General features: G+C 39.3%; 1 protein-coding gene across 4 annotated transcripts in view; it reads left to right on the top strand.

Moving 5' to 3' along the window:
* The window catches only part of WDHD1 (WD repeat and HMG-box DNA binding protein 1), an 85,164-nt gene that overhangs the window by 48,440 nt on the left and 23,262 nt on the right, over nucleotides 1–13,462 (top strand). For all 4 annotated transcript variants that reach the window (XM_034937586.3, XM_003831693.6, XM_034937587.1 and 1 more), the window contains 2 exons: nucleotides 10,229–10,343; nucleotides 11,018–11,149. In XM_034937586.3, the coding sequence (XP_034793477.1) occupies nucleotides 10,229–10,343; nucleotides 11,018–11,149 (247 nt within the window). The remainder of the gene's footprint in view (nucleotides 1–10,228; nucleotides 10,344–11,017; nucleotides 11,150–13,462) is intronic.

Here is a 13,462-nt window from a genome sequence, read left to right as displayed (position 1 = left end):
CAAGAGTCCTTTTTTAAATGTTGAACAGTTCATGCCTCCAAATAATAGTAGCTCTAGTAGCTCTACATTTAGTGTCAGCTAATAAAGAATATTTCTTTATTGAGACACAGTCTCGCTATGTTCCCTAGGCTTTTCTTGAACTAACCTCGAGTGATCCTCCCACCTTGGCCTCCCAAAGTGCTGGGATTACAGGCATGATAACATAAGCTTCTGTAGACCTGAAAATTTTATTTTAATATAAAATTGTATTTACAAATCACATTATCTGCATACATGTGAAAATTTTAGTATGTAAAGTGGAAACTATTTTTGTATTTGGTCTACAGACAATTCATGGTGCTTGTGTGCATTCCTAGACGCTTTATAATAGCTCAGCAGCCCTACAGGAATAAAAGAATGGGAACTACCAAGTTCTTTTGGTCTGTTTGCTGTCTCTCTTCACCCCCAGCACTTCTCCCCAATTTTTACATATGAGAAAACTAAGGTCCAAAAAGATTAAAGTAATTTGGTAGAGAGTACACATCTATTTATTGGCAAAAAAAAAAACAACCTTATTTTTTTGTATTAAAATATAGGAACAAAGGGAGTTAGTTGATAAGTAGATTGAAAGAATAAATACTTCTCCTATAAAGACCAGCTTGTTGTAGAATAATTGAATTACTGAGGGGAATCTTATACAGTAGGCATTTGAAGCACTGAGAAGATACACTAAAAAATCTGTTGATAGAAATGTATTTATTTGTATATTACGTGATAAATTGATAACTGCAGACTGTTTTCATATTTTCATATTTTCCTGGCTTTATGCTGGAATAATAAACTTGAATAAGAATATTTTTCTTTTTTTTTTTTGGTACACCGTTGTAGAACATTTATTTATTTATTATTTATTTTTTGGTATATAGCCTTAAATATTTTTCAAAGATTGGAAGCTACACTTCTCAGTATGGCTTACTGTAATTTTCACACCAGTTTTGCTTAACATGTTGGCATATTTAGAGATGATTCATTTCCTTTCTGTGGATAGTGGTACATGGAAGTTCGGGGAATAAAATTCTGCAATCACTTTTTTAGTAGCCTGCTGTTGTGTTTAAAGAGCCTTACCTATTCTGGCTAGCAAGAAATTCATCTTTGGCCAGGCTTTGTGACTCACAGCTGTAATCCCAACACATCGGGAGGCCAAAGCATGAGGATCACTTGAGGCCAGGAGTTTGAGACTAGCCTGGGCAACATAGAGAGACCCTGCCAGGCATGGTGGTACATGCCTGTAGTCCCAGCTGCTCGGGAGGCTGAGGTAAGGGTATGACTTGAACCCAGGAGTTCAAGGTTATACAGCCCCTGCACCCCAACCTGCGTGACAGAAGGAGACTTTGTCTCTAAAATAAAAAGGAAATAAAGAAATTCATCTTCATATTTATTTGCATTTTTAATGCCTCTGTTTGCTCTCATTGTTTGTGATAAAGATAGCAAATCACATGCTTCTCTGGAAAGCCAATGTGGCCTAGTGGTCCAGAGCTCGAGCTCTCGAGTGACACTGCCTGCTTGTGGTATCCTGGCTGAAATCCTCGTTCAGTAGCCCTGGCTCTGTGCCACTGTTTCCTCATCTCTAAAACCACAGTGTACCCATTTCACAGAATTTCTGTGAAGATGAAGTGACTTAGTGATACCTCTTTCTTTATTCTTTTAACTTTAAATGCATTTTCTAACCCAACTCAGTGGTATTTATGCTTTCTTTTTGTTCAGAGATCCTTTAAAAGAAAGTACATTTTGTGAAAAATAATTTTTAAAAATTCATTTGAGAGCCTGTCACATCAGTGCACACCTGAATACCAGCTACTTAAAAGACAGGGGCAGGAGGATCACTGGAGTCCAAGAGTTTGCAGACAGCCTGGGCAACAGCAAAACCCCGTCTCTTTTAAAAAAAAGCATTAATTTAAGTCAATATAAAATTTTCCTATTTTCCTTTAATTATGAATATGAGGCTGGGTGCAGTGGCTCACGCCTGTAATCCCAGCACCTTGGGAGGGCAAGGCAGGCAGATCACCTGAGGTCAGGAGTTTGAGACTATCCTGGCCAACATGGTGAAACCCTGTCTCTACTAAAAATACAAAAATTAGCCAGGCCTGGTGGCGGATGCCTGTAATCCCAGCTACTTGGGAGGCTGAGGCAAGAGAATCGCTTCAACCTGGGAGGTAGAGGTTGCAGTGAGCCGAGATTGCGCCACTGTACTCCAGCCTGGGCAACAGAGGGAAACTCTGTCTCAAAAAAAAAAAAAAATATGAATATGAGAAATTACTGATCTGTATTAATGTCATCCCTGCCCCCTTTGAGCTGAACTTCAGTTTACCAAGTATTGTTTCTTCTAAAGATTTTTTCATGACACTACTGGTTAATACATAACTGAGAGTTAATAAATTTTGCTGTGTTACAGTCTAATTTGCTCTCTACCAACAGAGACCTTCTTTCTTTTTCTGTTTAGTTTTTCAAAACTCTTAAGAGTTATTTAATGTGCTTGAAAACTAGACATTTTTCCTAGTTGTGTTCACTGAATTAGAATTTATTATAGTACCGACTAGATGTGCTATACCACACAAAGATAAATGAGGCTGTGGCCTGGAAGAGGTAGGCTTGTAAAGTCATTATGCTACTCCCAAATAAGTGCTTTAAAAGAGATGTGAGCAAAGTCCCCTCAAATGCAGAAGACAGTCCTGTCCAACACAGAAGAAAAAGCAAAACTTGCTGGCTGGGGCAAGGTTAATCTGGACACTGGACCTAGTTTTCTCCAGTTTGGCATTTTTATTTATTTTTTCGAGACAGAGTCTCATTCTGTCACCCAGGCTAGTACAGTGGCACAATCTCATCTCACTGCAACCTCCTCCTTCCGGGTTCAAGTGATTCTTATGCCTCAGCCTCCCAAGTAGCTGGGATTACAGGCATGTGCCACCATGCCCAGCTAATTTTTTGTATTTTTAGTAGAGACAGTGTTTCGCCAGGTTGCCCAGGCTGGTCTCGATCTCCAGAGCTCAGGTGATCTGCCAGCCTTGGCTCCCAAAGTGCTGGGATATGACAGGCGTGAGCCACCACGCCTGATTATTTTGGCATTTTAAAACTCTTTCTTTAATATAACAAAAAAACAAAAAAAAAACAAAAACAGGTTTTGTGGTCAATTTGAAAACAAATTGAAGTAATTTTTTTTTTTTTTTTGAGACAGAATCTCTCTCTGTTGCCCAGACTGGAGTGCAGTGGCGTGACCTCAGCTCACTGCAACTTCTGCCTCCTGGCCTCAAGCGATCCTCCGTCCTCCGCCTTCCGAGTAGCTAAAGCTACAGGTCCATGCTGCCATGCCTAGCAAATTTTTTGTATTTTTTGTATTTTTTTGTAGAGACGAGGTTTTGCTATGTAGCCCGAGCTGGTCTTGAGCTCCTGAGCTCAAGCGATCTGCCTACCTCAGCCTCCTTATGTACTGGGATTACAGGCATGAGCCACTGTGCCCAGCCACTTTTGTCTTTTTAGTAAACCAGGTTTTTCATTGTTTTTTTTTTTTTAATTCCTCTTCCAGGTGGTTTATGCACATAGTTTCCAGGAAACTCCGTCGTCATCAAAACCCACCAAATTAGCAGTTTAAATGTGTTTGTTTTTTCCTTGAATTCTTCTATGACGGGGATATTTAACAGAGAAAACATCTTTTTAGTTGAAGTCTCTAAAGCTAAGGAAAGGATAAAAAAATGCGAATTGGTGCTCTGCTTTGATGTAAATGTGGCTTAGAAAGTAACTTAATAAAATCTACTCAGTATTTCCTTTTTCTTTGTGATAATTGCTTACTATGTGTAAATCAATAAAGTGAGCTGTAAAATGTTTTTAAACAGGACATTTTAGAAAAAAATGTTTAGGCAATTAACATTTCTCCCAGTGTTTCTTCTAATTTTGTTAATGTACATATATATGTACCTGGACTCATCTTTTGTGAATGCACATGCTCTTTTTCATTTTGCATGACTAGTAAAGTAGTGATTCTTGTAAATAGAGATTTATGACAGAATTGCCACAAGATTCTTTCAAACTTGAGGTATTCACACTGCCACCTCATACTGTGTGGTGAAAACTAGATTTTTTATAAAATCATAAAAGGAGAGAAGGAAGAAATAAATGAAATTGTATGTTCAAAAAAATTAGAACCCTAAAAACATTTGTATTTTTATTGTATAGTCAGAAAAAAAAGAAGGGAGGGTATTTGAATCTCACAAGAAAGGGGCCTGAGTAGTTTGAAAAAGAATACTAGACATTGTCACTTACTTGTTTTCTAATTACTCTAGTGGGCATTTGATAATACTGGAAGATATTTATAAAATTTTTAAACCCTAGGGTCTAGCTTCTACTTAGTATCTCCCTTCAAGAATGTCCTGATTAAAAGGCTATACTATAAATTAAGTGGATGATTATTAGTAAGCATTCAAAAAGAGATTTCGTCTTTTTAAATGACTTTATGAAAATATGAAATTTGCCTGTGGTATTTATAGTGTGCAGTCATGGTTTTCCAGTGCTTTTCTAATAAATAAATTGGAGTACATAAGTTGAAAGAGTTCTATATATATAAATCATTCTGTGATTAATTAATGCTTTTTAATAAATCAGTTGCGAGAGCACTACTCATGATGGGCGTGTTTGAATGCCTTATATAGACTACTCAGAACAGGTTTAGACAGTCTTTGGCCCGTTGACCTATTACCATATTTATCAGAGTAGATATAGATTATAGTCTTTCTAATGATGTTCTGCTTCACTCTGACCAATATCTAATAAACACTTAACCTATATTAGGCATTTCACCATCTTTCTGTCTCTCTTTTTTGGAATGGAGTCTTGCTATGTTGCCCAGGCTGGTCTCCTGGCTTAAGTGATACCCTTCTGTCTCAGCCTCCTGAATATCTGGGATTACAAGTGCCCATTACCATGCCTGATTTTTTTCTCTTTTTTGACAACTCATACCGACAGTACTAAGAATTCCCAAACTGATGGATGAAAGTGAATATGCTTCATTGGCTTTTTTTTTTTTTTTTTTTTTGTTACAGTCTTGCTTTATTGCCCAGGCTGGAGTGCAGTAGCTCAATTTCCCAGGTTCAAGAGATTCTCGTGCTTTACCCTCCCGAGTAGCTGGGATTACAGGCGTTCACCACCACACCCAGCTAATTTTTGTATTTTTAGTAGAGATGGGTTTTCACCACATTGGCCAGGCTGGTCTCGAGCTCCTGGCCTCGAGTGATCTGCCTGCCTCACCCCTCAAAGTGCTGGGATTACAGACATGAGCCACCATATCTGGCCAACTTTTTTTTTTTTTTTTTTTTGTGAGACCGAGTCTCACTCTGTCTCCCAGGCTGGAGTGCAGTGGTGTGATCTCGGCTCACTGCAAGCTCCGCCTCCCGGGTTCACCCCATTCTCCTGCCTCAGCCTCCTGAGTAGCTGGGACTACAGGCGCCCATCACCATGCCTGGCTAATTTTTTAAAATATTTTTAGTAGAGACAGGGTTTCACTGTGTTAGCCAGGATGGTCTCGATTTCCTGACCTCATGATCCACCTGCCTTGGCCTCCCAAAGTGCTGGGATTGCATGTCTTGCCATGTTGCCCAGGCTGGTCTGAAACTGCTGGTTTCAAGTGATCCACCCACCTCAGCCTCCCAAAGTTCTGGGATTATGGGTGTGACCCACCATTCCCAGCCTTGTATGTCTTCTTTTGAAAAGTGTCTGTTCATGTCCTTTGCCCACTTTTTAATGGGGATATTTGTTTTTTGCTGCTGATTTTTTTTTAAGTTCCTTATAGACTCTGGATATCAGATCTTTGTTGGATGCATAGCTTGCGAACATTTTCTTGCATTCTGTGGGATGTCTTTTTTTTTTTTTTTTTTTTTTTTTGAGGCAGAGTCTCATTCTGTCACCCAGGCTACAGTGCGGTGGTGAGATGAGATCATGGCTCACTGCAGCCTCGACTTTCTGGGCTCAGTGATCCACCTCAGGATCTGCAAATGTCTTTCCATTTGTTTGTGTCATCTATGGTTTCTTTCAACAGTGTTTTGTAGTTCTTGTAGAGATCTTTCACCTCCTTGGTTAGATATATCCTAGGTATTTTGTGTGTGTGCATATGGCTATTGTAAATGGGATTGCACAAGACTACAGGCACATGCCACCACACCTGGATAATTTTTTAATTTTTTTGTAGAGACAGGTCTCCCTTTGTTGCCCAGGCTGGTCTCAAACTCCTGGGCTCAAGTAATCCTCCTGCCTTGGCCTCCCAAAGTGCTGGGATTACAGATGTGAGCCATTGCACCTGACCTGTTTACTCTTGGTAGTTTCTTTTGCTGCGCAGAAGCTCTTTGGTTTAATTAGGTCCCACTTGTCAATTTTTGTTTTTGTTGCAATTGCTTTTGTGGACTTAGTCATGAAATATTTACCAAGGCCAATATCCTGAAGGGTATTTGCTGGGGTTTCTTCTGGGATTTTTATATTCTGAGGTCTTACATTTAAGTGTTTAATCCATCTTGAGTTAATTTTTGCATATGGTGATAGTTAAGGGTCCAGTTTCATTCTGCATGTGGTTAGCCAGTTATCTCAGCACCATTTATTGAGTAGGGATTCCTTTCCCAGTTCCTTGTTTTTGTCAGCTTTCTCAAAGATCAGTTGGTTGTAGGTGTGTGGCTTTATTTCTGTGTTCCCTATTGTGTTCCACTGGTCTGTGTTTCTGTTTGTGCACCAGTGCCATGTTCTTTTTCACTAGCCTTGAAGTAGAGTTTGATGTTGGTAATGTGATGCCTCCAGCTTTGTTGTTTTTGTTTTAGATCCTTTGGCTATTTGGGCTCTTTTTTGGTTCCATATGAATTTTAGAATAGTTTTTTCTAATTCTGTGAAAAATGACATTGGTAATTTGATAGGAATAGTGTTGAATCTATAGATTGCTTTGGGGAGTATGGTCTTTTTCTTTCTTCTTTCTTTCTTTTTTTTTTTTTTGGTGCTGTGACTTCGATGCAAACCAAGGTTGCTGCAGACACAGTATGGTCATTTTAATGATATTGATTCTTCTAATCCATGAGTGTGGAATGTGTTTCCATTTGTTTGTGTTATCTGTGATTTCTTTCAACAGTGTTTTGTAGTTCTTGTAGAGATCTTTCACCTCCTTGGTTAGATATATTCCTAGGTATTTTATGTACATGTATGACTATTGTAAATGGGATTGCATACTTGATTTGACTCTCAGCTCGAACATTATTGGTGTATAAAAATGCTACTGATTTTTGTATATTGATTTTGTATCCTGAAACTTTACCAAAGTCTTTTATCTAGGAGCCCTTTAGCAATTCTATGTATAGAGTCATATAGTCAGTGGAGAGATATTTGACTTCTTTTCCTATTTTGGTATCTTACTTGATTGTTCTGGCTAAGATTTTCAGTACTCTGTTAAATATGAGTGAAAAGAGTGGCCAACCTTGTCTTATTCCAATTCTTAAGGGTAATGCTTCCAGCTTTTTCCCATTCATATGGTGTTGTCTGTGGGTTTGCCATAGATGGCTCTTTTTATTTTGAGTTATGTTCCTTCAATGCCTAGTATGTTGGAGGTCTTTATTATGAAAGGATGTTGAATTTTATCGAAAGCTTTTTCTGCATCTATTGAAATGATCATGTGGTTTTTGTTTTTAATTCTGTTGATGCAGTGAATTGCATATATTGATTTGCATATGTTGAACCAACCTTACATCCCAGGAGTAAAACCTACTGGTTGTGGTGTATTAACTTCCTAAAGTACTGTTGGGTTTGGTTTGCTAGTGTTTTGTTGAGGATTTTTATATCTGTGTTCATCAAGGATATTGGCCTGTAGTTTCTCTTTTTGATGTGTCTTTGCCAGATTTTGGTATCGGATAATGCTGGCTTTATAGAGTGATTTGGAGAGGAGTTGGTATTTTGGAATATTTTCCGTAGGACTGGTACCAGTTCTTTGTGCATCTAGAATTCAGCTGTGATTTTTCTGGTCCAGGGCTTTTTTTGGTTGATAGGTTTTTTATTTATTACTGATTCAGTTTTGGAACTCATTATTGGTTTGTTCAGAATTTCTGTTTTTTCTGAGTCAGTCTTAGGAAGTTTTATGTTTCCAGGAATTTATCCATTTCCTCTAGATTTTCTTTGCTGTGCAGAAGTTCTTTAGTCTAATTAGGTCCCACTTGTCAGTTTTGGTTTTTGTTGCAATTGCTTTTGAGGACTTTCTCTTTCTCTCTCTTTTTTTTTTTTTTTTTCTTGAAACGGAGTCTTAATGCTGGGCGCGGTGGCTCACGCCTGTAATCCCAGCACTTTGGGAGGCATAGGCGGGCGGATCACAAGGTCAGGAGATCGAGACCACGGTGAAACCCCGTCTCTACTAAAAATACAAAACATTAGCTGGGCGTGGTGGCGGGCACCTGTAGTCTCAGCTACTTGGGAGGCTGAGGCAGGAGAATTGTGTGAACCTGGAAGGCGGAGCTTGCAGTGAGCCGAGATCATGCCACTGCACTCCAGCCTGGGCAACAAAGCGAGACTCCGTCTCAAAAATAAATAAATAAATAAATAAATAAATAGAAACAAGGTCTTACCTAGGCTGGAGTGCAGTGGCATGATCATGGCTCACTGCAGCCTCAACCTCCCAGGCTCAATTAATCTTCCCATCTCAGTCTCCTGAGCAGCTGGAGCTACAGATACACACCACCACACCTGGCTAATCTTTAAAAATTTTTGTAGCAATTGGGTCTCATTTTGTTGCCCAGGGTGGTGTCAAACTTCTGACCTCAAGTGATTCTCCCACCTTTGCCTCCAAAAGTATTGGGATTACAGGTGTGAGCCCATTTCCTCTAAATTTTCTGGTTTGTGCACATAGAAGTGTTCATAATAGTCTCTGAGGATCTTTTGTATTTCTGTGGAATCAGTTGTAGTGTCACCTTTGCCATTTTCTGATTGTGCTTATATGGAGCTTCCCTCTTCTTTTCTTTGTTAATCTAGCTAGGAGTTTATTGATCTTGTTTATCCTTTCAAAAAATCAATTTTTTTTGTTTTATTGATCCTTTGTATGGATTTTTTAGTCTCAATTTTGTTTAGTTCTGCTGTTATTTTAGTTATTTCTTTTCTTCTGCTAGCTTTGGGGTTAGTGTGTTCTCGTTTATCTAGTTTCCCTAGATGCAATGTTAGATTGTTAATTTAAGATCTTTCTAACTTGATATAGGCGTTTAGTGCTATAAACGTTCCTCTTAACATTGCTTTTGCTGCATCCCATATATTTTGATATGTTGTGTCTGTTTTCATTTATTTCAAAGAATATTTCAATTTCTGCTTAATTTCATTGTTTATTCAAAAGTCATTCTGGAGTATGTTGTTTACTTTCCATGTAATTTGTGTGGTTCTGAGAGATCCTCAGTATTGATTTCTATTTTTATTTTACTATGGTCTCAGAATATATGCTTGGTACGATTTCAATTAAAAAAAAATTTTGAGACTTGCTTTACGGCCAAGCATGTGGTTGACCTTAGAGTATGTTCCATGTGCAGCTTCATCTGCATTTATCTTGGTGATAACATGGATTCCATGACAGGTATTAATGGTACAATTTTTATGTTTTAAAAGTGGTAGTTTGCTAAGGAAAATATGAAGAGAGCTGATTTCACTTTTAGTGGTTGTCATTTAATAAAGTGAGATGTGATGTTGGGCAGGGTAGCTCACGCCTGTAATCCCAACACTTTGGGAGGCAAAGGCAGGAGGCACACTTTAGCCCAGGAGTTCGAGTCCAGCCTGGGCAACATGGCAAAACCCCATCGCTACTGAAAATACAAAAGTTAGCCAGGCATGGTGGCACATGTCTGTAGTCCCAGCTACTTGGGAGGCTGAGGTGGGAGGATTGCTTGAACTTGGGAGGTTGGGGCTTCAGTGAGCCGTGATCACACCACCGTGCTTTAGCCTGGGCAACACAGTGAGACCCTGTCTCAAAAAAAATAAATCAAGTGAGATGTGAGAAGGAATTTTTCTATTCTTGAAATGCATGTAGGGATAGTCTTTATGCCTAGTCAAGCCTAAAACACTTTTTTAAAAGAGATATTTGTTATATATGATTAAGGCAGCTATTATAATATTACTATTCTAAGTTACTAACTTTTGAAAACTTTTTAAATTTTGTAGTTTTTATGACATGTTAGTAAATTTTTATGATGGAACTTTTCTTTACTGACAGGTGCATTCCTTGTAAAGGTTCTCGGTTTCCCCCAACCCTTCCACGCCCTGCTGTTGCTATATTATCCTTTAAGCTTCCTTACTGTCAGATTGCAACAGAGAAAGGACAAATGGAGGTATGTGGAAGTCTTACCTTGACACTTTGAATTTGATTAATACAGCACCTGTGATACACACACTTTAAAATTATCCTGATGGCCAGTATTGAATATTCATTACTGTATAATTACATAAATAGGGGTAGCAGGGAGGGAAGAGGACTACTTGGGATCACCAGGCCACCTGATTGCCATCACTGCTTCCAGGGACTTTGTCTACAAAGTAAATGGGTGTGACTGTCAGAGACCCACTGGGGAAGGACTTACTCTCAGGATGGGGCATGTCCCTGAGACTAAGTGCCTCCATACATTTTGTGCCATAGCACCTGGCTTGCCTGACCCTAGTCCTAGCCTTGTGTCATAAAAAGTCATTTGAAATCTTGCAATTAGTTATTCTAAATAAGAAACAAGTTAGCTTTTAAAAAGCTTGTTTACCAAATTCTCTGAGCATTAATTATGATAGCTAGGAAACTGTTTTAAATGCTGCATTCCTCCCCAACTGCCTTTTTTAAGGATAGGGGAAAAAGTTAAGCTGTAGTATCACACTAGAATTTAAATTGTAAAATAAACTTATAGAAAGGAGGAGTTCAGAACATATTTTATTCAAAAACTGGTATCTTAAGATAAATATTTAACGCTTGCCTCATATTAAGGTGATAGTTGGCCTTAAGCAATTTTATTCGCTTTTATAGGAGCAATTTTGGCGTTCAGTTATATTTCACAACCACCTTGATTATTTAGCTAAAAATGGTTATGAATATGAAGAGAGCACTAAAAATCAAGCAACAAAAGAGCAACAGGAACTTTTAATGAAAATGCTTGCGGTGAGTAAAATAAATATACTGAAAACGTTAAATGCTTTTCTATAGGTTGAATTTCTTTAAGGTCTGTGCATTAGGACTAAGTCCCACAACCTAAGATTCTTAAGTTTTTTTTTTGTTGTTGTTGTTGTTTTTTGTGCGACGGAGTCTCGTTCTGTCACCCAGGCTGGAGTGCAGTGGTGCGATCTCGGCTCACTGCAACCTCTGCCTCTCGGGTTCACGCAATTCTGCCTCGGCCTCATGAGTAGCTAGGATTACAGGCGCACACCACCACGCCTAGCTAATTTTTTTTTTTTTTTTTTTTTTTAAGTAGAGATGGGGTTTCCCTATGTTGGCCCGACTGGTCTTGAACTCCTGACCTCGTGATCCGCCCGCCTCAGCCTCCCAAAATGCTGGGATTACAGGTGTGAGCCACCACACCCAGCCATTCTTAAGTTTTATCTGGTGGTGTTTTCCTTTGTAAAGTTCTATCTTCTAGTTGGTCTTGCAGTTAAAATTTTTTTCTTTTTTTTTTTTTTAGGCGGAGTTTCGCTCTTGTTTCTCAGGCTGAAGTGCAGTTGTGCAGTCTTGGCTTACTGCAACCTCCACTTCCTGGGTTCAAGTGATTCTCCTGCCTCAACCTTCTGAGTAGCTGGGACTACAGGCGTGTGCCACCATGCCTGGCTAATTTTTGTATTTTTAGTAGAAACAGGGTTTCACCACATTGGTCAGGCTGGTCTTGAACTCCTGACCTCAGGTAATTCACCTGCCTCGGCCTCCGAAAGTGCTGGGATCACAGGCATGAGCCACCGTGCCCAGCCTAAAATAAATAAAACACTACCTTGTAGCTAAGATCATGTGCAGGAATAAACATCTCTAGGGCTACTTCCCTTTTGCTTTTGCCCATCAGTCTATGTTTTAACGGGCTCTCAAGGTAACTGAGAACCACTGCTCTAGTTTCTGTTATTATTTTACAAAGTTTGAGTGTATACTGTTTTTTAATCTCCAGGGCTGGGCAATCTTAAGAACTTTGATCGGGCTGTTAGATATGCCTGCCTTTTGTCATCCTCTTTGAGTTAGGCAGCTGTGTGTGATGAAAATTTATTTGTGACCAGTGGCCAGGTTTGGTGTCTAGAATATTTAAGTACATTTATCTTTGGAGCAGGGTGTCTTAAAGTTCCTGTGCTTGTGTCCCCACTCAAGGTTGGTTTATGGAGAGGAGTATAGTATCATTTCTTCTCTATTTGTCTTACACTAGACTTTATGCCCCAGAGGGCAGAGACCTGCTCACTGCTGTATGCCAGGCACTGACACGGTGGCTTAACACATAGTAGACCTCGATATTTGTTGACAAGAGTGAATGGTCCAGACTTTTTATTTTTAAATTGGAGAAAAAAGGTTCTTAGAGAAAAGTGGTATATGAGACCACAGAGCAAATTGCCACTCCTGTCTCCAAAAGGTAGTACTCACTACTGTCACCTTTATGCAACATGGCCTTAAGTTTGGTATTAAGAAAACTCAGTTTATTGTAGAATAAGTTTTATTCCTTTTATAAAGTGTTACTTGTGGTCCAGGAACTAGTAGCCTTTTTACTTTGTACAACACATATAAGGAAACATATTTCATGTATTTGCTATTTAGCCTAGAGGAGCTTTTCCCTGTGGCAGTGTTTCTCATATCAAAAATACCAGGGGACTCATATCAAAGATGCCAGGGCAGGAGGATATCTTGAGCCCAGGAGTTCAAGGGGATTGTTGAGTTCTTCTTTAGCATTCCTGGCCCCTGGGCAAATGCCTTTAGTTCAGCATAGTCACTGTGGAAACCAGACTATTCCTTTTTATTTCTTTTTTTTTTTTTTGAAACGAAGTCTCGCTCTGTTGCCCAGGCTGGAGTGCAGTGGCGCGATCTCTGCTCACTGCAAGCTCCGCCTCCCAGGTTCACGCCATTCTCCTGCCTCAGCCTCCCGAGTAGCTGGGACTACAGTTGTCCGCCACCACACCAGCTAATTTTTTGTATTTTTAATAGAGACTGTGTTTCACCGTGTTAGCCAGTATGGTCTCGATCTCCTGACCTTGTGATCCACCCGTCTCAGCCTCCCAAAGTGCTAGGATTACAGGTGTGAGCCACTGCGCCCGGCTTCCTTTTTATTTCTAAATGCCCCCTGAGGCAGTGTACCATCCCGATTAAGAAGTACTGATTATAGATAAATGATACTAAAAATCTTGAAAAGGGCATCCAGGTGAATATCTAAAGCTTTTGTGCTGATGGATCAGACATGGAATATCTAAGTAAGAAAATAGTTCTAATACACTATGAATTAGGAGACCCTTAGTAATC

This window comes from Pan paniscus, chromosome 15 (genome assembly GCF_029289425.2).
Source record: "Pan paniscus chromosome 15, NHGRI_mPanPan1-v2.0_pri, whole genome shotgun sequence".
NCBI lineage: Eukaryota > Metazoa > Chordata > Mammalia > Primates > Hominidae > Pan > Pan paniscus.
Note: the sequence above shows the minus strand (reverse complement) of the source record. Positions and strands in the feature narration are given on the sequence as shown.